This window comes from Aulostomus chinensis, chromosome 24, assembly GCF_037954235.1.
Source record: "Aulostomus chinensis isolate RoL2024-O1b breed Wild chromosome 24, RoL_Achi_v1.0, whole genome shotgun sequence".
Classification (NCBI taxonomy): Eukaryota; Metazoa; Chordata; class Actinopteri; order Syngnathiformes; family Aulostomidae; genus Aulostomus; species Aulostomus chinensis.
In genome coordinates, this window is record NC_141343.1 from 810,420 (window position 1) to 835,926 (window position 25,507).

The window sequence follows — 25,507 nt, forward strand, 5'->3', positions numbered from 1 at the left end:
AGAGGGAGGAAGACAGAAGGAGGTATAGAAAATGGGTGAGAGAGGAGAACAGGGAAAGATGGGGGGAAGGAGATGGGTAGGGACAGTGAAGGAGAGAGGGAGAGGGGGAGCAGAAGGGAGTTAAGATAGATAGATAGATAGATAGATAGATAGATAGATAGATAGATAGATAGATTGATAGACACTTTATTAATCCCCAAGGAGAAATTCCAGGGAGGGAGGTGGAGAGAAAGAGGGGAGAAAGGGTATGGAGAAAAGGAGGGAAGGTGGTAGGGAGAGAAGGGAAAGGAAGAGGGGGAAGAAAATGGGTGAAGGGGGAGAGAGGGAGGGGAAGAGGAGAAGCAGAGAAGGAGGAGAGAGAGAGAGAAGAAAAGGAGAGGTGGGAGGGAGGTAGCTGGGAGGGATCTGCGCCCCTGATCAGTCGGGTCTCAGATGACCGACGCGCTGCTCCTCTGAGGGGGTGTCGTGTTTTTTGTCACCAGCGGGACACGGTACAATGTTTGTGTGTGCGTGTCGGGGAGATGAAGCTCCGGCCGGGGACTTCTACTGACTTTACCCGACGTCTGCTATTGGAATTCTTGTGGAGACACACGAACGGTCCCGGTCCGATTGAAGGAACCGGGCGGTGGCAGCGGGAGACTCGTCCGACTGTCCACGTAGACGCCATTTAGAAGCACAAGGTGAGTTGACTGGAAGGTGAAGACGCGTCTGAGAACTTCCTCTGAACCCTGACAGCAACTATTCCGCTGCTCTCTGCACACCAACCCGTCAACGGATATACATGTCAGCTAAAAATGGGCTCATACTCAAGTGTGTGTATAGTTTAACACGAAATATCACATTAGAACACATAATAAATCACCATATCAGATTAAAAGCACATAAAGTCTCCCTACAATATATATATATTTTTATTCATAAAGAAAGAATTAAATAAAGTTGATAGAACTGGTTATAGAATATGAAGCGCTTCTGTCAAATTGAAAATGAATATATTCCCCCCCTTCGCGTGGAGTGGTTCTGCTGCAAAGCCAGGAATAATTTCCCAGTACTTGTCGGCTTATTGTGCAGGCATTAGGAGCAACAGTTGGTAGTAATCTTGTTCGACTGATCCTCTCTGCAGCATTAACCTGACCTGACTGGGCAGCTTACTGTCATTGTCTCCTTTTTAAACACGTATACAGTTGATGGACGGATCAAACATATGTTTGACAAACGTGGTGGAAAACAGAATGAGTCAGATTTTTATTAGAAAATATGAGATTGAAAACCAATTCTTTACTTAAAAAAGAGAGAAAGAAAATGCTTTGCAAAGTTTTATTGATTGAAATGACAGTTTGACATCTCAGTTTATGTGGTGCATTTTGCATTTCAGAGTCAATCCTCTTTTTCTTCACAGCTGTCCTTGTTATTTGTTTAGCTGTAGAAGGAGGGGTGGTGATGGGGGGGCTATAGGAGCATCATGTGTAATCATGGTGCCTCTTTTCATTCCTCCACCGAGCTCCGTACCTCTGATTCATCACAAGAACTGATATAAAGCAGAAGGAAATTTTTTTTTGATAATCAGTGACGTGATCATTTCAGAATCAGTTTTGTATTACATCCAAGCTAATCGATTCCTCTAATCAATGCCAGTCATATTTTCTGACAGTTGTTGGTTGCAAAATAAGAAAAAAATAATGTGCTATGTAATATTTTTCAACATGTTATAGACAGACATGCCGACTTTTAATCTACAGAATCCTTTATTAGTCTCAAGACTGGCAAAACAGTGTCACAGCAGCAATTGTAATCTTATTACATACTCGGGCATCAATTCTTGAACCAAAAATAGTGAAAATTGAGCAGGTACAGGAGATATTGAACAATAACAACATGCAGACAGCGGTGACCTGCAAATGCAAAGCCTGTTGGTGACTGAGGTCCTGATGCGCTGTGATATCAACATGAATTCAACACATCAGATCAGATCAGATCTCCCTTCCTTGCTCATATTAAAATAAACACACATGATACATGACATGATGATGATCTTTAGTTCACTCCCTCCCCCACACGTGTGCACACGCACACACACACACACACACACACACACACACACACACACACACACACAAACAAGAAATACTTAAACTTGCTTCATCTTCATGTGCTTGTTGACTGTGAGGGTACGGTGTGTGTTTTTGCTTGTGCAGCAGTGGTAGCGAGACTATCAGTGGGATGAGACTACATCAAAAGGGATTTTCTTTTGTACAAGATATATCTCAGGAACACATTATATTTAGTGGCCTCAAAATAAATACATTGAGGCAACAAGTTATATGTCTGGCCCTCAAATTCACTTAACTGAGAGAACAAGTTATATCAAGAGGCATCAAAATAAATACATTGAGGCAAAAAGTTATATGTCTGATCCTCAAATAAATAAATTGAGAGAATAAGTTACAACTAGTGGCCACAAAAAACTTGAGAGAACAATTTGTATAGCATTCCCTCAAAGTAACAAAATTGAGTGAACAAGTTATATTGAGGGAACAAGTTCTAACACAATTCCCTCAAAGTAACCAAATAGAGAGAATAATTTATATCTTGTGCCCTATATATATATATATATATATATATATATATATATATATATATATATATATATATATACACATATATATACACACACATATATATATACACACACATATATATATATATATATATACATATATATATATATATATATACACATATATATACACACACATATATATACACACACATATATATATATATATATACACATATATATAGGGCACAAGATATAATTGGGGTGTATCTTGTGGCCTCCAAATAGCTAAATTGAGGGAACAAGTTATATTTCAAATAACTAGATTCTAATTTAATTTTTCTTATTCTGTATTTTTTATAAAGGGACCATTTCTATTAATCAACAATTCCTGACAGAAATTAAATATACCTGAGTTAGCTGAATGCTAATTTTCATCTGGAGTCCCTTCGCCAAATAGAATAGACAGGTCAATAGATAAGCAATTCAAGAAAAACATATGCAAGAAATACAGCTTGCATTACATGGCACCTGAAAGTTCAGTACAAATACCAAAAACAGGCCACATTGGCTAAAATATAGTAGAAGGCATTTTTTCACTACCTGATACAGGTAAACTAACACTCAAGCATATTCACAACCTAATAGCGACCTTTAAAAAGTACTACTCGTGCTCACATCCTCGAGGGGACATGCTATATCATTAGATAACTAAGTTGAGAGAACAAGTTATATCCCATGCCTTTACAATAACTAGATTTGAGAGGAAAGTTATGTCCTGTGGCCTCAACAACTAAACTGGAAGGACAAGATTGTCAAAATAAAAAATAAAACATTCTGTTTGTGCACATAAAAATTGTTTTCTCTTAAGCTCCGTATCTTCAAAATTGAACTTCATACTCAACTTGCTGCAACATAACAGAAGTGCAGTTTTCATATTTATGTTATTCAACCACTTCATGTTCCCACATTTCATTTCAGGTCAGTGTGAGTTGCTGCTGCAGCTGGTCTTTATGGTCACGCTATTCCTGTCCTCTCTCTTTCTCTCTCTTCATACAAACACAACTGATATGAGGTTGCTGTTGCAGCGGAAGCTGGTCATTTGGTTCCAGTTGAAGAGCAGGGAGTGGAAATGTGGGAGTGTGATGAACTGCCAAAGTTTGGGAAATTCCTGTTCCAAAACAAGGAGTCAAGAAGGCCTGAAATGTGGAGTAGAGATTAAAGACTGTGCTGGTTTTTAGAGGATGACTGGAGGGTGAGGAAGAAGAGTAACGGTGCATAATGAAAAAGTAAGACAGACTGACATGTAAGGTTGGGTGATTTGAGGATATACCTATATATCTAAGATTATAGAAATGCAGGGATTTGTCTGAGTCAGGCTTATGAGATGTCGGAAATCTTCCTCACAAGGTCACATGACTCATGCCAATATGGAGGAGGCGTTCCATCCATCTCATCTTGCCAGTGAAGCAGTTTTTTTTAAGTGATGATGAGAGGATGGTTATTTTAGATGAATTCTTTATTAGATTTACAGATTAACTGATATAGAATGATAAAAATATTTCAGCCATTAATTACACTGATGTCCAAAAAAAGAAAAACACAGACATGATTCACATATTATCATTAGTACCTCCTTTTGCTGCTGCTGCCTATGTACTGTGGTGACATCCTCTTTCACAGATGAATACCAGCTGTGCTTCATATTTCATCATCTGACTGGTACCTGCAGCAACACAGCAGTGCTTTTGTCTCAACTGGGCCATATGGGTTATGGTGGAGGAGGGGGAGGCTCTGGGGGAGGAGGCTGTTCAGGAGCAGCTGGTGCTATGCTCCTTAACAAAGGCACCAGTGAACCGATTAGAGGCTTTACTTCCCAATTTAGAACCAGAGCTGTCCTGCGGCTGCACAAACTACAGGTATTGATTGGACAGCTTGAACTTGTTGGATCACTTTGTGTTGATAGGGACCAGAATTAGCAACTATATTTAGATTTTAAAAAAACCTGATTAAATCTGGCAATTGACACCTTTTAGACTTATTTTTTTCAATATCAAATGAATTCTGATTGTCCCCTTTGTACCTTTTCATCCTCGTATAGGACTTAAGGATAGTTACAATGGGTCAAATCTCTGTGGAGAGTCCAGTTAGAACTCAGGTGAGCTTAGAAGAGACCTTCTCTGATAGTTGCCTCTGATATTGGAAGTGCTACTCGTGGTTGCATTATGGACAGTAGGTTTAGCTCTTCGACTGTGATGCGATATTGGATCAGGAATATCAACATCAGTGACATTATCGGCATGATTTTGCCAACCCATGTTCCAACCCATATTCCATATGTTCCATTCATTCATTGGACCATGAACCTGCCATAGCCAATCCATAGACATCAAATATATTATTTTGGAACACCTGTAAATTTGATGATGGACAGAGTCCATACATAGGGATTGGTCCTTAATTGTTTTTCTTGACATCATATCACAGATCTTGATTTGAACCATGTTTTAATCTAAAAATTACAACAAACATACAAGGCCAACATTTTATTCTGGCAACTGGGCTGAGTCAGTGGCCAGAAACGGTCTTTATGTTAAAGTTTGAAGAGGTTCCTCAAGGGCTGACTACTCTTGTTGCACATGTCATCGTGAGTCTTACTCAACTATGATTCCTCACTTTGTGCGGCCCAACAGCCAATCACACACGGTACTGTATATTGCGTGTATGCACAGTTGAGCAATTTTGGCAACACATGGCAAAGCATTATATGCCTTGTACAACTATAATGTGCCCCAATAGCCAATCGCTGCTGTCTGTCATTTGAATTTTGGTGCAAGTTGTGATGGTTGTGCACCAAGGGAACAAGGGCCGGTAGTTCAGGGTTCCTGGTGTAGCCAGCAGATATCCAAGACTTCCTTGTTCCCTCTTTTGCTCATTGTTTAGTGTCTGCACAGCAACTTTAGATGTTTGCATGGAGTTGAAAGATAATGACTACCAGAAGATTGTTTAAAAAATAATCAGTTTACACTCCTTTAACAGTTTAAAACCACTGCAGAAGCTTTGTTAAATTGTCAGACTACAACCATACAGTATGGCCAACAGTACCTTTTGACCAAAGTGTTTTTAACAGACTGTTTACATGGGTGCAACTAAGGCCTGTTGAAACATCATTAGCCAAAGCTACTTTAACAGAAACCAGGAGCCTCCCAGTCCCAACATTTTCTCCCTTGCTTACAGATTCTGTATATACATGCAGAAACTGTACAGAGACGACTGCACCCTGGAGGAACCTCTGGACTTTACGATGCTTCAGATTACCTGATAACTGTGATAATCTACACACCTCTGGACAAAGAAATTGTATAAGTGAAAGAGCGGTGCATCAGTATGTTTCCCTGGGTGATGGAAGAGTAGGCCAAGGGAGTATAAGTACATTACTCCTTATTTTGTGCAGTACAAGGACATAAGAATTTTAGAGTTGGTGTTTTCCTCCCCTAAAGTGTGTTGGCCCAAGTAGAGACTCTTTTTAAATACAGTAAAACAATAAAACAAGGCTAGACAGGCTTTATTCCAGCAGCTGTCCATAGAGGGGCTTCAGCTTGAAGGATCTCTGAGGAGCTCAGACCGTCTTAGATTGCTCTCAAGGCCATTGATGCCTTGTGGTTAAACAAATGTCAACTTTAAATGGAGCTGAAGCTTTGTTGGCTCATCTCCTTCACTGCTATCACCATAGCTGATCCTTCCAATCCCAGAAACAATGTTAGTGAGTAAATGAGTGGAATGGTGACCAGTCCACAGAACCAACACAGCCAGACCTCACTGAAATAATCAGCTAGGAGTGCTGTATCAGAGGATCATGGATTTTTTTTTTTGCTGAACCAAATAAGCAGTCAGACCTTATTTGGAGGTAATTTAATGTTGGCCAGGTTCTTGGCTTTTTGGATACCTACAAACAGACTAACTCTTAAACTAATGGGTTAAACTAACTCTCAGATTGCACGTTCACACATTATAAGACCTGAACCGTCTGAGATGTGAAATCACCCTAGAAATTCTTTGAACCTGCATTCTTTAATGTCATCTGGAACAGTCAACTGATGAGTAACAGTCACTAGCAGAATGAAGCGTGTCAGAACAATATGGTTGTCGGTCTTCCCATCTCTTTTATCATGACCGTGAAGTAGTATCAAGCTGTAGCTTGCGCAACACTAGATCTCTGCCATGAGAGTGTTTTCTCTATGCACGCTCACAGAAAGACAGAAATGCTGACGGTATCTGCACTGCTACGTAAACTTCATATGATTTTGTTTTTTTATTTATTTACTTATTGTTCAATGTGTTTGTGCTCTTCCAATGAAGCTATCAGGAGGAAGATAAAACTATGATTGCATGTCCATGCATGTGCAGTGCAAGGTTAGCTTGGGTGCATGCAGCCAAACCTGAACACAAAGATAGCATACTTGTATCATTTCCTGTCTTGCTCGACGTTCCTGCCTGTTAAAAGGAAGTTTTTTTGTCGCCGCTGTTGCAGGATGTGCTTGCTCATGGAGAATTATTATGTGTAAATTCATTGAGGGAGTGCGGTACTGGACTTACTCTACTTGTAAAGTGTCATGAGATAACTTGCTGTGATTTGGCGCTATATAAATAAAATTGACTTGACTTGACTTATTCCTCAGTGGGAGGAGGGGGTGTAAGAAAGGGGTTGTGTGGTAAAGTCTGGTGTGATAGAAATTATACAGTGTCTCAATTTATGGTATAGGTGCATTATTTATTGCATGGTAAACACTTTGTAAACCATAAATTAAATATTTTAAATGACTTCTATGCTAATTTCCCATATATCAATGCAGGGTCACTATTTGGCAATATGAAGCTATGCTACAGTATATTACCGCGTTTTTATCCTTCTAGACTAAAAAGGCTATCAGATCTTGCCTCTGAATGAAAATGCAGTAGTATAGCATGCTTTCATCTTGCCAAATCATGACCCCACATTGATGTACAGAAAATTGTTTTATAAATCACTTACAAGTGTTAATTAATGGTTAATGAAGTGTTTACAATGTCATTAATAACACACAATCATTAATTACCTTTTTATTAGGGGAGACGTGTTTTAAAGTTGTATCTGGTGAGCTGTCGATATGCCAAATGTGTGATGGTAATGACTGACATACTTAAAGTGAAATGTCAAATCTCAAAAATGCCTCATTTGTGAAGTGACATTTCCATTGTAAGAAAGCGGGAGAACCTTACAAGAACACCACTAGATGTTTTGGCCTGCAGAGAGTAATCCTGCACAGTTGCTATGTGCAGTCTAAGGCTGTAGGTTGCTGCCTCCGCCACCGCTACTGTCGTCGGTCAGGCATCTGACTGTGCTGCAGCTGTTAAAACACATCAGACTGGAGGGCTGCGTGCATGGGGTTGTCGCCTTTTTAGAATTTTTTTGCACCTGTATTTGGATTTGACATTGTAGTTGGAGACGATCAACGGTTGGGTCTGACTTTGCAGAAGCTGTGTTCATGTAGCCCCTCCAATCACCTGTCACTTTTCCTTGACTCTGATGGAAAAGGTCATGGGGTCATTGTAAGATGTTAAGGAGATTTCAAAGGAGTTAGGAAAAAATAGCAGTGCGGGGTCTCTGACTGCACTTCTGCTTGGCAATGTAATGAAGGCACGTGCTAATGACAACAACATTCTGAAGATGAACTACAGAATACGCTTCTTTAATACTTTGCCAGGGTCCTCTTTTCAATGAAAATCTGACAATTATATGAAGATGTAACAAAAACTCAAAAGTGAAACGAAGTGGTGTCACATTGAGTGTCTCCCTTCCTTTTTTTTTAATCACATTAACTGTTAAGGGTATATGTCCTCCATTGTAGTAATCCTTAAAACATGTATCATTTGAACTTGTTGAATTAAAAACATCTGGCTGTGGTATTAACTTCACATTGATCATTTTATAGCGGAGGCATAATGTTTTAACATGTTGAAAGCATGTTTCGAGATGTATGGATCCAATTTTCTTTAGTTCTGGTCCAGTTTGGAATATACTCTGTTGCCAGAGCTCCCTTTTTCTTGATTTTATTTTACTGTTGTTGGAGTTTTTTGCAAGGTTGTGTTGTGACGCTGCGGTAAAACATAAAGCTCCTCTTATGAATAGAGCAAAAATGAAAAACAGATGCATGCAATTCAAATATATTCCAGAGTAATTTCGAACTGCGTGTGTATCATGTTACATCACCGTGGGGTCATGATCCACTCAAGCTACGGAGTGGAACGTGGATCGGCACCATCATTCTGACTTATCAATCACTGAGGTGTTGCATCCCATAGCATTGCCTAGTTTATAGTCATTTCACTCCAAAGCATTTCATTTCATTTTTTTTTAAAAGAACTTCCTGCTGTAATGAAAAGTATTTTAAATGAGGATACTTGGAAAATGTCTGAGAGTTTTTTTTATGCCTCCTGAAAAAAAAAATTGAAATGTCGTGAATAAAGTCAAATAAACTCAGAGGAGGAAGAACTTTTGCATTGTGCCTTTCACCGATATAGATGACTCTTCAAGATTAAAGCCAACTTTTTGAAACCATATCAAACAGCGTATGTGATTGCCTAGACAAAATATAGGAAGGAGTATTGGAGCATTCTTCATTCAAAAAGGAATCAGACATCCCACAGCATTAAAGTGAAAATATAAATGTCATATTGTCTGTGGCAGTCAGGTTTTTGGTTTCTTTCTATCAGCACCACATGGTGACATCAGATTCATCAAACCAGCTGTCAAGTTCAAGTGAAACAAAGCACAGCATGCAGGTTCCTTTCAGAATAAAAGCATGAAACGTTACTAGGAAAATATGAAAGCGTCTTCGGAACTGTGACACCATGTTGGAGCAGAGAACCATTAGTCTTTCCGTCTTTCACTCCTGTTTGAAAGAATTTCATCCTTGTTTAATAACACAATTTCAAATGATTTAAACATTAGACTAGTAAAAGTCCACCTAGGTTATAAAAAATAAAATTAGAGAAATACACTAACAACTTGTGATCATTGATATCAGATGGATCTTTATTTATTTGGGGTTTTTGGAGATTTGAGAGCAGATCAAAAGTTGAACCGGCAGTTAGCACCAATGCCTATATGATCCAGTGTTCTCTATTACAGCTTTTTAAACATCTGTCATTGTGAAATCTGAGCAAATTCCCAGAGGCGCCTCTACAGCTGGCAAGATATAAATTTCAACCTAGATTCCTTTGGGGTTGGGGGTTCAGTGTTTTCTATCAAACTTAAACATATCAAAGAGTATAAGCCTGATATGAAGAAATCGAGCAATTTTTTTTAAAACATTTGAGTATCCAATCTTGCTGTGGGCCATTTGAGATGTGACACAAACTGTGCACTACTGCGTGTCTGTCATATACCCCATAATGAGGTTATTGTGACAGTGTGAGTGTGTGTGTGTGGGTGTGTGTGGGTGTGTATACATGTACAGTAAGCACTGACCACCATAGCAATGTGTCTGACTGTTTGGCATCTGGGCCAAAACTATTGATTGCAATAAGGCACAATACTTTTTTACACCCGATACAATATCAATATTTCACATCTTAATATCATTTTTTTCAAATAATAATTTGTGATTCAGATTGATTGTAAATACAATACAACTTAGGCCACTTAGGAGCTAATATGGCAGTTAAACTTAAACACCTGGAAATTGGCAAGTGGACATTTGGAGGCACTTTGCAGTCTAGATAAAAAAAATTTGTTGGACAAAGAAAATGCAGTTCCTCACTGTCATTAGCCAGGGAAGAAAAGCAAATTGCAAACTCACCAAGCAAAACTCCACACCTCTTCCTGTAGCCTACAATATCACATGATATATCGGAATATCATGATACTATTGTATCGTGATACATATCATATCTTGAGACCTAACAGGTTTATGTGCTGTTCTTTGACACTGTAAGCACTTTTTTTTAACTGCATAAATTTTTTTTAAAACTTTTAATTAGTATTGTGTGCATTTTATACTGTTGAGTAAAAACTGGTTAGATAGCAGAGGTTCGTTTATGCTTATGCAGGAACCTAAAATGACCTCTATTCCAAAATTTAATGCCCAATGATAAATCGCAAATGTTGAGTTGAGAGAAGGCTTTTTTAAAAGGTGGAGCCAATGGAGGAAATGCTGATGTAAAAGATTATAAGCTTAATGCAGCACATGCTTGACATTAGCCTGACTAGTAATGTTATGATGACTAGCTATTTGTAGGTTTTGCATCTGCTTTTAACATAAAATGGTAGTTAGGATGTGTGACAGTTTAACCTGGAAGCTGCTATATGCTAGAGCTACCTCACTAGCTCCACTATGAACTCTTAGAATGTGTTAGTTGACCCAAGAGCCCTGACTGGCTCATAGCTGACAAGCATGTATGAAATATAAAGCAGTGCTGGGACATCTTACTTACTCATAACTGATAACCTGATATTTGTAGGGAAGGAGCTGTGCCATTGTTTCAAACAATCTCTTGAAGAATGCAGTTGAGAGCTAGGAGCTAATAGTACAGAAAATAAGCATCTCCAAGTGTTTTTGCACGACAAAAGCCATTGGGATTGTTGCAGAAAATCAGCTCTTTGGTGAACAAAAGCTTGTTGAGACTTACAGGTTTTGTTCTGTAAGCTCTTCTGTAAGTTGACACGCAATTTTACTTGTCGATGGAGCCAGACGACACAAGCCAGCTTACTCATCTGCAAGACTGCCTGAAAGACATTAAATCCTGGATGTCCTCTAATTTCTTAATGCTCAATTCAGATAAAACTGAGGTCATCGTTTTTGGACCTAAACACCTCAGGGACACACTCTTGAATCGGATCTCTACTCTAGATGGCATCACCCTAACTCTGAGTACAACTGCAAGGATCCTTGGAGTCATTTTTGACCAGGACCTTTCCTTCAGCTCCCACATAAAGCATGTGACGAGGACCGCCTTCTTCCATCTGCGAAGTATCGCTAAGATTAGGAATATCCTTTCCCAGAGTGATGCTGAAAAACTGGTGCATGCATTTATCACTTCTCGGCTGGACCACTGCAACTCTCTATTGTCAGGATGTCCTAAATACTCTCTAAAGAGTCTCCAGCTGGTCCAGAACGCTGCAGTGAGGGTTTTGACGGGAGTTAAGAAGAGAGAACACATCTCTCCCACTTAAGCTTCTCTCCACTGGCTTCCTGTAGGATCTAGAATCAACTTCAAAATCCTTCTGCCGACTTACAAGGCTCTCAATGATAAAGCTCCATGCTATTTGAAAGAGCTCATTAGTCCCTACTGTCCGACCAGAGCACTCCACTCCCAGAATGCAGGTCTTTTAGTGATTCCCAGTATCTCTAAAAACAGACTGGGAGGTACAGCCTTTAGTTACCGGGCTCCTCTACTGTGGAACCAGCTCTCTTCATGGGTCAGAGAGGCAGACACTCTAACTACGTTTAAGTCCAGGCTTAAGACTTTCCTTTATTACAGAGCCTTCAGTTAGGACTGGTTCAGGTAGCTCTGAACCATTGATAGCTATGCTGCTACAGGCTTAAGCTGCTGGGGGACACATCAGGTTACATGGAGCCCTTCCCTCCTCTCCCCTCCTCTCCCCCTCTCTCCTCCTCTCCTCTTCCCCTCTCTCCTCCTCTCCTCCCCGCACATTTTTGGAACTGTCACTACCACTACTTGTTGCACTTTGTAGTTTGGCCTTGGTGTCTTGCAGTCTCTCTGTGTTTCCACAGATCCACCAGAGCCCCAACCGCCGCCTGCATCGCCCCCCCCCCCCTTATTCCCTACTGTTACACCGGCCGGCGCTCCCCTTCCATGAACCAGTCTGCCATCCAGTCCCCCATCAAGCTGGCTTGCTCTCCCTGCCTCCCCTACCAGAAGCTTCCTTCTTCAGCTGTTATTAACATTTCCGTGTTTCTCACATTCTGTATTGTAAACTGTTTTCTTGTCTGTAACAACATCTACTGCACGTCTGTCCGTCCTGGGTGAGGGATCCCTCCTCTGTTGCTCACCCTGAGGTTTCTCAGATTTTTCCCTGTTAAAAGGGTTTTCTATGGAGTTTTTCCTCAGTCGATGTGAGGGTCTAAGGGCAGAGGATGTTGTTATGATGCCATGTGAAGCCCTTTGAGACAAACTGTTTGTTAAAAAAGGGCTCTACACATAAAATTGCCTTGCCTTGCCTTGCCTTGCCTAAGCTCATATTCCCTTACAATAATAACTTTTAGGATTTTTGAAGCATAAATACAATGGTTAGAGGTGTTTAGCGAACTGTACGCTAATTGAAAACTCATTAACTTGCAGATGAGGGAACAGGACGTTTAACAATGCTAACTTGTAAACTGGTATTACAATTCAATCCTGCTCAGGTTTTTTTCAGGGTCAGAGTGGTTGATCTTTCACCCCTCAGAAAAGAAGTGGGCTGCACGGTGGTGCAGTGGTCAGCACTGTGGCCTCACAGCAAGAAGGTTCCGGGTTCGAATTCCGGCTCGGGCACGGGATCTTTCTGTGTGAGTCTCCATGTTCTCCCTGTTCCTGCCTGGGTTCTCTCTGGTACTCCAGCTTCCTCCCACAGTCCAAAGTCATGCGATTGTGGACTAGGCTGATTGATACTCTAAATTGACCGTAGGTGTGACTGTGAGTGTGAATGGTTGTTTGTCTATATGTGTTGGCCCTGCGATGGACTGGCGACCTGTCAAGGGTGAACCCCACCTCTGGGATAGGCTCCAGCCTCCCCCCGCAATTCTTAATAGAAATATGCGGAAGAAAATGGATGGATGGAAAAGAAGCGCGTTATTGAGGGCAGCACAAAGAATGACTTGATCAGTTGCTGAATTTTTTTTTGACCATCATTGAAATCATGGAATCCCGCTGACAAAACCAGAACCAGGCAGAGATTGCCATTTTCTGGAGCCCTTTAAAAAAAAAAAAAAAATTGGTTGAGTCTTGCTTTTTTTAAATTCTTTTCCACAAATTATAATGATTTTCATTTTTGATATTTTTAAATTACTGGATTCAGATTGACCCAAAACATAAATTTGGTTATCTGTTTATTACACTGAAGTTTTCATTCAAGTATAGCAGGTTTAATTTAGCAGCAGTAAGGTTTTTATTGTGTCTGGTCCACTTGCAGGAGGAACGTAGGTTCTGACGATGCATCATAGTGTCAAAGTGAAGAGAGAGTTGTTTTCTGAACTTATAATAGGTCCTGTGTAAAACTGTGGAGTGCATAAGCTCACTTTGTAATTAACATTTGCACTGGAATGTCACCCTTGTACTGTGACAATAGCTGGAATGTTAACTGGTGGGTGTATTGTCTTGGTTATCACAGTGTGTGACCCAGTGGTGAGGTGCTTCACATATCAAATTAAATGGTGTTATCTGACTTACAAGTCCAGATTGCTTAACAATGTAATGTATATCTGGTGTTTCAGGATGAATATCATGAAATACGTCAATGTTTTAGAAAATTGTGAAAGGTATTTTTGCCGTTCGTGGCCACCACAGGTTCAAGTGATCCCTAAGACCAAATTAAAAAACTGTAAAGTTGTGTTTTTTTAAATTAATATTTTGCCTCCAGAAATCAACATTACCAGACCTGATAAGACAATAGACTCAAAATAAAATTTAATTAACAATTCATGTGAAATTAACTGTGTTCCCTCAGCTCAGCCAGCTTAAAAAAAACAACCCTTGATGGTTACTTTGTTTTTCACCATTTTTAAGCCAAATATTTAGAAAGTAATGAAGAAAAAACTCACACAGTTGTATTACAGATGCTCAAATGATAAACAGGCACATGCATTTAACAAACTGCAAATAAACACCAAAGAATGTCACATATTTGTTGACATTTGAGCACACAGATCAAAACAAGATCAGATATGCTACACTGAAGGTAAAAAAATCTATGCGTTTAATGTAATTATCTCGTCAAGTTGGGATCTTTGTAACATACATGCTGTTGGAGTGTGGGTTGGAACACACACATATCTATGAGTGCTCCAAACTGGCCATGGAAAGGTTTAAAAAAAAATACAAGTCATAAATATATTTCTTTAACTTGAGGTAGTGAGATATGTGTTATTCCATTAATTTGATTAATTATTGGCCACAAAATTCAAAATTGTTCCCCTTATTTAGTTAGTTTGTTTTAATTTGATAAGTTATATCTTATGTGCTCAATTTTTTCTTTTTTTTTGCGTGTTCCTTCAAATAAGTAATAAATCTCTCTATGGCCACTTCAGGGCTCCGTACAAAATTGTTTTGCGTATTTTATTGAAATCTTTTTTCAAATTTGTGTATTGGTGCTTTCCGTTCTATTTTCTCTCCGCATCCGCACTGCTTCTTAACCGTCCAGATACTTTTATTTTGTAAGTCTCCGGAAGTGCCTTTTCGTATGTCGGTTGCCTGAAAGAGAGAGAGAGAGAGAGAGAGAGAGAGAGAGAGAGAGAGAGAGAGAGAGTGTGTGTCTTGGCTGCAAGTAAAAGAAGAGTCCAAGCAGTCGATGCTCAGAAAGAGAGAATTAGGCTCCAGACTGCAGCAGCTTTCTGTAACGTCCAGGCTCCGTGTGGGTCCACGGGGCTGCTCTGCTCCTCGGCCTCCTCTGTCCCGGCGGCCGCTCAGCTGCAGCTGGAGTTTCCGAGATGTTCCGAGCTCTCTGCAGCGGCACAATAACACCGTCACCGATACCGGCCCGGGGGCAGGGATACAGCTATGCTTCTCAGACGCAGAGCCAGGTAAGGTTAGCTAGCTAGTCGGTCCGGGATTTAAAAAAAAAAAAAAAAAAAAGCCGAGTGCATTTCCACACTGCGACGCAGAGATTTTGGTGAATTATCGGCGGTCATCCTTCGGAGATACGGGGAGGGTGTGGAGGGGTGGAGGTCCGGGAGGCCTTTCTTTGAACAATTCTTTATCTGCAAGAACCGTTCCCGTCTGGTACCGCTTGTGTGCTAATCAAAGCTTTGTTGGGGGACAAGCAAAGGCGTCTGTGTGGAGAGTGGACGGAAGAAGAGGAGGAGGAGGGTGGAGGCGGCGGCTGACTCGCATTGTTCACATCTACCTCTGGTTGGTTATGTAACATCTCGCCTCTGCGGTCCAGATGCTGCTAACATCCATGTAACAGTGACAGGTAATAGCAGGAACCCCGGTGGACCCGACTAATACCTGGACCTGTGTGAACATGTGGTTAGTCAGCTTCTCATGTCTGGATATCAGCTCCTCATTTTCTCTTGTCTTCCCATATTTGGAGTTCATGCACATGGGTGAGAAATGTTTTGGAAAAAAATGCAGCCGCAAGAAGAATGTTTTTCACCCAGAGTGGCCTATTTTGGAACGTAATGTTTTTTTTTTGTTTGTTTATTTGTTTTTGCTGGCAAGCTTGTTTTCCTACTTTTTCCAAGAGTGACGAACTAATAAATATGTGACTCAGGACCTTTTTCATGTATTTGGAAAGTTAACCAGTCAGTAGTTATCAAATCAATCAAACACAGCAGACGTCTGTTTAAAGGCTAAGAAAATGAAATGCTTTTTGTTTTGTTCAACAAATCATTGTGTGTGGGGGGGGGGGGGTCAAATACTTTGACATAGTCCTGTTGCATTGTTTTTAAAACTGCCTTGCATGGTGGGGTGTTTGTGTGTTGCATCCTGCGATGTGAAAGCAGCAATGTGAGCCCAACTGTATATTTGAAAAATACAAAATTATATCCTGTCACATGATTGTCCAGTGAAGTATAATAGGTACAGTTGAACTAGGCAATGTCATGGGACCACTATTTTTTTCCAGTACACAAGAATGGGGTAGAATCAATTTATTAATTGAATAAATCCCAAAACATTTTTAGTGAGCAGAAACTCTTTTATGAATATGTTTATAGTGATGAACCTTTAATTTGACATTTCCAAGAACTTTATATTCAACGTGAAACAAATAACTCACAGCTTTATATTGAAACTACAGATTGTGGAATTCTGATCTGGTGCTTAAAATAATCATTTGGCCGCTGCCGCTGGTTTTGAAGGTGTGAGCGGCCCTCGCCTCCCTACTGCTCTTTCAGCTTTCTCTCTTTTCTTTCTTTCTTCACTCTTTCTACGATGGCCTTCTAAAGTTTACAACTCTGGCAGTTCACAGGGCTTTGTCTTTACAACTGAAGTTTTGATACTGGATTTGCTGTTCAGTGCAAAATACCAGTGGCGTACTACCCGTACTACCCCATAATATCCACAATCGCTCAGCACTTTGATCACTTTTACACAACAGGTTTGTTCCTCGGGCTGCACAGTGGTGCAGTGGTCAGCACTGTGGCCTCACAGTAAGAAGTCTCTGGGTTCGAGTCCTGGCTCGGGCACAGGATCTTTCTGTGTGGAGTCTCCATGTTCTCCCTGTGCCTGTGTGGGTTCTCTCTGGTACTCTGCCTCCCTCCCACAGTCCAAAGACATGCAAATCGGGTCTAGGCTGATTGATACTCTAAATTGACTGTAGGTGTGAATGTGAATGGTTTTGTCTGTTTATATGTGTTGGCCCTGCGATGGACCGAAAGCCGCTGGGATAGACTCCAGCCACCCCCCCCCCCCCCCGGGACCCTTAACAGGATAAGTTGTAGAAAATGGATGGATGGATGGATATATATATATATATATATATATATATATATATATATATATATATATATATATATATATATATATATATATATATATATATATATATAATGTGTGTGTATATATATATATATATATATATATTTATGTGTGTGTTGTTTTGTGCCAAGCTATGCTCAGCTATTCTAAAACCATCCTCATCAACCCCTTGAGTGCTTAATCACACAGTGTCTGTGGACAAATTCAATCATGGAAGTGTCTGAAAGTGTTAAGAATACCAAGAGAATACCATAAGTTATAACTATACTCCAGTGTAAAAATACTGAATAGAACCCAATGTAACCTGGGTAGAATGTAAAAAATATCTGATGCAATGATTTTGGCCGGTGGCTTATCTCATGGGCTCATCCCATCATCCACCATGTTTATTAAAACCTGAAGATGTGACATCACTAATGAAAACCTCTAAACGAGGTAGATCCCCAGCTGACTACATGTTCAGCACATGTTCAGCGATCTTGTCTCGTCCTCTGGCCCCCGTTGTTGTGTCTCATTTTGGGGATGCAGTGGATCCTGTTGTCTTTGTTTTTGCTGGCTGCTTCCTCTTTTTGATGATGATGATGATGATGATGAAGTCATGTTTATTTTATGACTCATCCAAACCTCTCCTATCTCTACCCCCTCCCCCATACACACACATCACACATGCTCATGCACACACTCTGTCCACCTCCTCATCTCTGTTGCATGACATAATATGCGTGGTCCCTCATGACATCATCTGTTCCACCCACCCAATACTGCCCCGTCTCCACTCTATTCTTCCCCACTTTGGCTTTACCTTCTACACTCTCTCTTTCATGTTTACTCCATCGGTCCCTCTCCGCTTCCTCCTCCCCTCAGGATGTTGCGATGGCTGGTGTGTGGACGCTGGGGTCCAGTTTGGATGTGGAAAGCGCTGCTGCTCTTTGTGGCCATCGCTTTTGCTGGCCAGCTGCTGGGTGTCATCTTCAACAAGAGGTAAGTGATCTCTGAATCTGGTTGCATATTTGAAGGCATGTGGAGCAGATGTGCCGGGGGGGTTGTCAGTTTAACATTCCTCACAATCATTTTATTCATATAAAAGATCAAGAGCGGAGCTTTAAGGCTTGTAAACACACTCTGGAAATATGAGCTGAAATTCTTCTTCCATCTGTCCTCCAGCAGTGTCCAACCAGCTGCTCACTCCATCTTCTCATCCCCTGATGCCCAGGGGCCCTCTCTGGGCTCCTGTCAGCCCCACACCCACATTATGTTCCTCAAGACCCACAAGACGGCCAGCAGCACCGTGCTCAACATGCTGTACCGCTTCGGAGAGGAGCGCGACCTCCGCTTCGCTCTGCCGCTGGGCTACCAGCTGGGTTACCCACTGCCCTTCAACGCTCACAGGGTCAAAGGTTACAGAGGTCCCAGAGCTGTTGAGTTCCACATCATGGGCAATCACATGAGATTTAACAAGCCAGAGGTGAGCTTAGGGAGGGGGGGGGGGGGGTATAAAAGCACTTCTCATAGTTGATGGTGGGATACTCACGTTTGTAAAGGGAGGAAGCGGGTCACCATTTGCATCGTGACCTTGTGTTTTTACCTTCAGCAGAGCAACATTGTGGTTTTAAATGGTGAATGAATTAGAAGAAGCCTGTTAAAATACAACATGTCCAGGATGATCATTTGCTTGTAGTGAATTGCTTCCTACATTTATGATAGGAACTGGTCTTTAGATCAGTTTTTGCACTCAATGTGGTCGTTGGCCTGTAGCTGTATTTTATACAAAGTTGGAACCTGGAACTGATTCACTACATCCACTGCAGCCTCCCAAACACAAAAAATCTATACTGTCACATATAAAGTAATATGATGGGGGTTAAAAACAGCAGTCAAAACACAGAAGAATGGAGAAAAGCCTGATTAACACGAATACGAATTTGATTTTATTATTCTATCACATTTTAAAGATTGGAACATTTTACTTTGTTTTGTGATTGTCATAAATGCTTAAGTGAAAGAAGAAAGTGATGACAGACAACGGATGTGTTTCCCGACAACCAGGAGCCTGGAGACAGTCTGTGGCTGGAGCCCCTTTGTCTGATTGGACAGTCTCGGATCACTCCAGCAGTTTTACTGATATTTATTATGTTGCTATTTTCTCCAAACATTTACCCGCCAGTTGGCAGGTTGCCGTCGGCGCTTCATACTCCAAACGGAAAATCTACCCACAGTCACTGTGAATTACTCAGGCACAGCAGAGAAAACCTCATTTTTAGAGAGTCTGCATACTAGACGCTGCTGCTTATAGTGTATTGCTGGTCTATCTACACATATGACATTTTGGGTCGCAGGAACATCCAGTGTTCCACAAACCTTACAAGGAGCAGGTTCTGGTGTGCAGACCCAGTCTTTTGCTTTTAGTTCTACTTATGTCTAGTGCCCACTCTTGACTGTTTTTGGATGTGTGTGCACTTTATATCCATATTCAGCCAATTCCGTGATTCATTCTGTTTTCCACAACTGACCTATCACTAAGACCTGTCCCTGAATGCGTCCAAGGCAGTCACAGTTTGTAGCTACTGCTCGGCCATCCTGAGTTCGGAGTGCCCAATTAAGCATTAGTAACTCCAGCTTGCATCTGGTTTTATTTTGTTTTATAAGGAAAAAAAAAAAAGTAAAATCATGCACATGGGATAAGTGCACCCCCCTACTAGGAAGGATATTTTATCCCATTTCCCAAACCTCACCTCAACCGAGCCAAATGTATTAATGGAGTAAACTATGCAGTAGGCCACATTGTCATCTCAGCTGTCTCCAAATTTGTTTAGCGCCTCTAACAGCTTCCATGATTTTGGGTCATTGAACCAATTGTTTGTCTGAGTGCGCAGCAGTACACTAAGGGAGAAGCGGGTCTTGGTGATAGGTGCATTCCTACTTCAAAAGATGTTGTTTTTACCCAAACACCATTCTGATGCGGTTCAAACATTTCTGTTGATCATTAATTAGCTGATTGCGCGTAATGATGATAATAATGGCACAAACACAATGGGCATCACTTCCTGTCTGTGAGAGGGCTAATTTGCTATATTGCTATTGCTTGTGTAATAACATTTCATGAGTAAGAACAACTTTATCAACGGGGTCTAACAAAAGTTGCCCGCTGCCTTGCTTTTGTATGCAGGCTCTTCTTCTCAAAAGCCCAGTTGTAACTGCAGGTCTTTTGTCTCATAGGTGGAGAAGGTGATGCCTGCAGATACCTTCTACTTCTCAATCGTCAGGGACCCAGTTGCTTTGGCAGAATCTTCCTTTGCCTATTACAAAGAAGTAGCGCCTGCTTTCCGTAAGGCGAAAGGCTTGGGCGATTTTGCAGATGACCCCAGAAAATACTACGACCCTCGCCTCCGCAACAACCACTACGCCCGCAACCTGCTTTGGTTTGACTTTGGAATGGATCACAATGCTAATTTCTCAATGGCTCTAGCTCAGCGTGGTGAGGCCATGATCCGCCGGACCTTTAAGCTGATTCTGCTGTCAGAGTTCTTTGACCAGTCCATGATCTTGCTGAGACATGCCCTCTGTTGGAATTTAGATGCTGTTGTCTCATTCAGCCTCAACGCTCGGCAGCAGAAACCAAGCAGCATGGGGGTGATGAGCGGGAGCTGGGTGGGCAAAGCAGCTGCAGTGGCTGGTGTCAGTATGAGAGGCGGCCGCTCGCAAGCCAAAACGCTGCCCAATCTTTCATTAACAGAGGAGCAGCGAGAGAAGCTGCGTCAGTGGAATGCCTTAGATTGGTACTTATACAAAGCCTTTAACCGGACCTTCTGGGAGGAAATCGACAGGTTTGGCCATGCCAAGATGGAACAGGAGGTAGCTCTTCTCAGGACGAGGCGGGATGACCTGGCCCGGGTTTGTTTGAGGGATGGCGGGAAGCCTGTGGAGGCCCATCGGATCCGAGATAAAAACATCAGGCCCTTCCAGAGTGGATTAGTGAAGATTCTGGGCTATGAGCTGCAGCCAGGGCTGGATAATGCCACCAGGACGGCCTGTCTGAGGATGATCAGGCCTGAGATCCAGTACAAAGATCTGCTGGACATGAAACAGTTCCCTCGGGCTCAGCCGCTCCTAGCTCAACAAGGGCAAAAGAGCCAGGGACTGATGCTAGCAGCCGGGGGCTCATTTTTAAGACAAGACTCACCCAGGACAGGAGAGAGGCTGGTGGGGGGAGAACCAGGGGGGAGAACAGTTGAGGATGGGGAGAGAGACTGGGATGGAAGCCGTTTAATGGGTAGCAACCAGACAGATTCTGGACTGATGAGGGCCAGAAAAAGGAAGGTTGAGATCGTTTGAAGTCTTGTCTCCAATGAAGGTTCGACTAATGAAACTGAAAACTGAGCCGAGTGTGGTTTACAGTTGAGAAAACAAAAAGCCTCCTTTGCACTTCCACTTTTTGGTCATTTGCTTGTTTTTTGTTTTTGTTTTTTAACTGTCTGCTCTCACTATATTTCTCATGGACTTAAACTTTGACCTTGGAGCACCTGGGATACTTTCACAGCTGCAGTAACAAGCTAAATAAGGGTTGTATGTTTTGTCTCAACAGACATTTAGGTTTTATACGGTAGAGTCCAAAGTGTTAGCTGGTTCTGTCAGGAATGTGACAGTGGACACGCTGGCCTTTATACCCACTGACATATTAACACTATCAGAGCTCCAGTTGTCATACTGACCTCAGTGCACATGCTTGAAACTCCTCAAAGTAAAAGGTACTTACAGCACCATTTTGTCTCTCTTGTCATAGCATTGGGTTTAACTCTCAGAGCAAAGTATTTTCAGAACCCTCAAAAATTCCTCTCATGAAAACAATTTGCCTATTGCACATTAAAAAGGATTTTAAACAGTCTGTAAGCAGCTAGTCAGGCTATCGCTGGTGCGTTTTGTCTTACGAAACATACTGATTTGTCAACAGCTGAGTTGTGCCATTATTTGAAGGCTGCCCTTGTACTCCTAGACCTGGAGTTGCAGAACTTACAAGCTCCAGAGCCAATAATGAGTTTAGCACACGGAGGCAGTGGTCCGTCACCATACAGAGGAAACTCATTCCAGCTGCATATATCAGCGATCATCCTATCAGTTTCCATCAAAGCTTGTGACCATGGATTATAGGGGAAATCGATTGGATTTACCCTTAGCTCATGCTAAGGAAGTTAGCATTTCATTGTTGCTCACAATGAAGTTAAACAGCCCAAGTTTCTGATAGTTTGCTGCCCCCTATTATACAAGTTTTAGCTTGCTCATTTCACTAACAAATTTCATCTTTCACTTGTTTCAAAGTTCTTTATTTCTCAAAACCAAGGTGGCAGCTACAAATGTCTCAACTCACTTTAAAAAGACATTCATTATAAGTCAAACTTCAACTATTATTTAATATTTCACATAGCACTTCTGTAGAAAATTATTGTATTTTCATTCCACCTGAATTTGGAAAACACTTTGCTCTCTGATGAGTGTCATATGGTACTACATGAGAGGTGCTTGGAATATTTATACAGCGCCAGATATGTGGTCTGTATGCTGCTACTTGTTATGTCAGAACATTTTAGAAGTAAACTTACTATTTCTCCCTTGAACATGTTTAGTTCAGCCCCAGTATTGAGCCTCATCACAAACCACTAGCCTGAGCAGCTTCTTGAATAACTAATAATATGGGAGGGGGGGTTGATGGGAGGTTTGGGCTACTTGATATGAAACAGTGTGCAGGACCCTGGTGAGTATCACCATTAGGGCACATTAATTTCTTCCACTACAGTAGATGGAAAGTATCCATGTTGAGCTGTTGCCATGGAGATCCACCTCTTTTACTGAAATTAAATCTCTTGTCATTGTTTTCCCTGATTGTTGATACCTCCTCAGATTTCCTCCCCGCTGTCGGTTAATATTCGATACAGAGAAAATAAATCATCTTATGATCTCCTCATGTGTCATTTTATGTTTCAAAAACAAACTCAAAAATATTCAGTTTATTTGTCCTCAAATTTGTCTACTGGCCTGCCAGGTCCCCCACTCTGCTTGTGTTAGTTTTAAAGTGAAAACTAAAAGTTCCGTCCATCTTTGGAATACAGCCTTGGAAATGTTTATCTCTGCACCGGTGTGTGTTGAAACATGTTCCAGAGGTGTGTTCATGCTGCCCTCCAACTCTTCTCCCAGAGCGATGACGAGATTCTACCACCAGCATCCCACTGCATGCTTATTTTAATTTAGTTCGAATCATCGTTACGTCTGAAGCGTGTAGTCTTTCTCTCTGTACAGCAGCATGTTTGTGCACTTAAAATGTTTGAAGCTGCGATGTTTGTTTAGGAGAAAATCTTTCTTCAATATGCTCTAACAGGCTGATGCTAACAGCAGCAAACAGTGGCGAGTATTCTCTGCCCTGTGCTGCTGAGTTCATGGTGTCAGCTGACAGCAGACTGCCCTCCGGAGGTGGTGGGGTGGGCGGGGTGGTGAGGGTGGGGGATTGGATGTCCTACATTGTGTTTGCATGGCTAACTCCTCTGTTTCCTTTGGAGATTCATTTGAGATTGTCGATCAGATTTCACAGTTGTGTGTACGTTAACAGTGGTTCCATTCAACCATTTGCTTTATATGTGTTACAGAAAAAAATTTGAAACATGTCTCTGCTCTAAACTGGAGCCAGACCAACACTTAAAACACCTTTATCAGCTTGTATCCTAGTCCAGTTGATAAATGTCTCTTTACATTTGTCTCAGCACTAATTGGTATTAAGTAGGGTGACCATATTTTGATTTCCAAAAAAGAGGACACTCGGCCCGGCCTACGTCACAAGTAACACAGTACTGTAGTATTCTGTCAAGTCAAGTCAATTTTTTTTGTATAGCGCCAAATCACAACAAAAGTTATCTCATGACACTACACGGAGAGCAGGTCCAGTACCACAGTCCTTCAATGAATCTACACCCAACAATTCTCCATCAGCAAGCACATCCTGCAACAGCTTTCTGCTTTGCAACAACCTTCTGCTTTGACTGGTTGGGGGGAAAGAGAGCAGGATAGCAGGGCAGAGACAAAGACAGATAATGGAGGAAGATGGATATGTTGAAGGAAAGAGTGGGACAGAGATAAAGAGAGAGAGAAGGGAAGAGACTGATGGACAGACAGGGATGAGAGCAGGTGGAGCTACGGGTGGCAGCTTGAGCCTCTTCAGGTCTGCAGCCTCCTCCATCAGCACCCAGGATCTGGGATGAGGGGAGCCCGAAGGCTCCGGAGAAGAAGACGAGTTAGTAGCATATATGAGTATGATTTATGTATGACACATATAGGAGGACAGAGAGGAGTCGAGAGAAACCCAGTGCACCATGGGAGATCCCCCGTCAGTCTAAGCCTTTAGCAGCATATCTAAGGGCCAGCCTAAGCAGCCCAACTATAAGCCTGATCAAAAAGTAGGTCTTAAGTCTGCTCTTAAAGGTAGAGAGGGTGTCTGCATCCCAGAACAAAACTGGGAGACGGTTCCACAGGAGGGGAGCCTGATAGCTGAAGGCTCTGGCTCCCATTCTACTTTTAGAAACTCTAGGAACCACCAGTAACCCTGCATCCTGGGAGTGAAGGGTTCTAGCTGGATAATAGGGGACTAGGAGCTCTGACAAATATGAAGGTGTCTGATGGTTGAGGACTTTGTATGTTAGAGGGAGAATTTTGAATTCTATTCTGAATTTGACAGGGAGCCAATGCAGAGAAGCCAGTACAGGAGAGACATGGTCTCTTCTACTAGTTCTCATCAGCCCGCGGGCAACAGCGTTCTGGACCAGCTGGAGAGTCTTTAGGGACTTATTGGTGCAGCCTGATAGAAGGGAATTGCAGTAATCCAGCCTGGAAGTGACAAAGGCATGGACTAGTTTTTCTGCATCCTTTTGAGACAGGATGTGTCTGATCTTAGTGATGTTATGTTAATGAAACAAAGCAGTCCTATAGATTTGCTTAATGTGGGCATTAAAGGACAGATCCTGATCAAAGAGAACTGCTAGGTTCCTTACGGTCGTGCTGGGAGCCAAGGTAATACCTTCCAGGGTACCTATCTCATTAGATAGGGTGTTTCTAAGATGTTTTGGGCCCAGCACAAGAACTTCAGTTTTGTCAAGAGTTTAATAAAAGGAAATTAAGGGTCATCCACATTTTAATCTCCTTCAGACAGGCCTCCAGTTTAGTCAGCTGATTTATTTCATGTGGATGCATTGATAAGTACAGCTGTGTCGTCAGCATAACAGTGAAAATGAATTG

At 41.6% G+C, this 25,507-nt stretch overlaps 1 protein-coding gene across 4 annotated transcripts; it reads left to right on the plus strand.

Moving 5' to 3' along the window:
• The first annotated feature begins 421 nt into the window (after positions 1 to 421).
• On the plus strand, positions 422 to 23,684 carry gal3st4 (galactose-3-O-sulfotransferase 4). Of its 4 annotated transcripts, none has more exons than XM_086197764.1 (4): positions 422 to 680; positions 18,101 to 18,217; positions 18,401 to 18,701; positions 20,453 to 23,684. In XM_086197764.1, exons 2-4 carry the CDS (start codon positions 18,102 to 18,104, stop codon positions 21,566 to 21,568), a joined length of 1,533 nt encoding a protein of 510 aa, XP_086053890.1. In that variant the 5' UTR covers positions 422 to 680; position 18,101; the 3' UTR covers positions 21,569 to 23,684. The 4 variants fall into 4 exon arrangements, with proteins under 4 accessions (XP_086053890.1, XP_086053891.1, XP_086053889.1 ...); XM_086197765.1 differs by having other exon boundaries at positions 18,404 to 18,701; XM_086197763.1 differs by lacking the exon at positions 422 to 680 and adding an exon at positions 15,005 to 15,336 and having other exon boundaries at positions 18,404 to 18,701.
• Positions 23,685 to 25,507: the final 1,823 nt, after the last annotated feature.

Bases quoted from the DNA above. Each gene is read 5' to 3' on its own strand.
- gal3st4 (XM_086197762.1), top strand. From the start codon at position 15,314: ATGCTTCTCAGACGCAGAGCCAG. The intron at 15,337-18,100 runs GTAAGGTTAGCT...TCCTCCCCTCAG, and splicing joins CTTCTCAGACGCAGAGCCAG to GATGTTGCGATGGCTGGTGT. The intron at 18,702-20,452 runs GTGAGCTTAGGG...TTTGTCTCATAG, and splicing joins TGAGATTTAACAAGCCAGAG to GTGGAGAAGGTGATGCCTGC.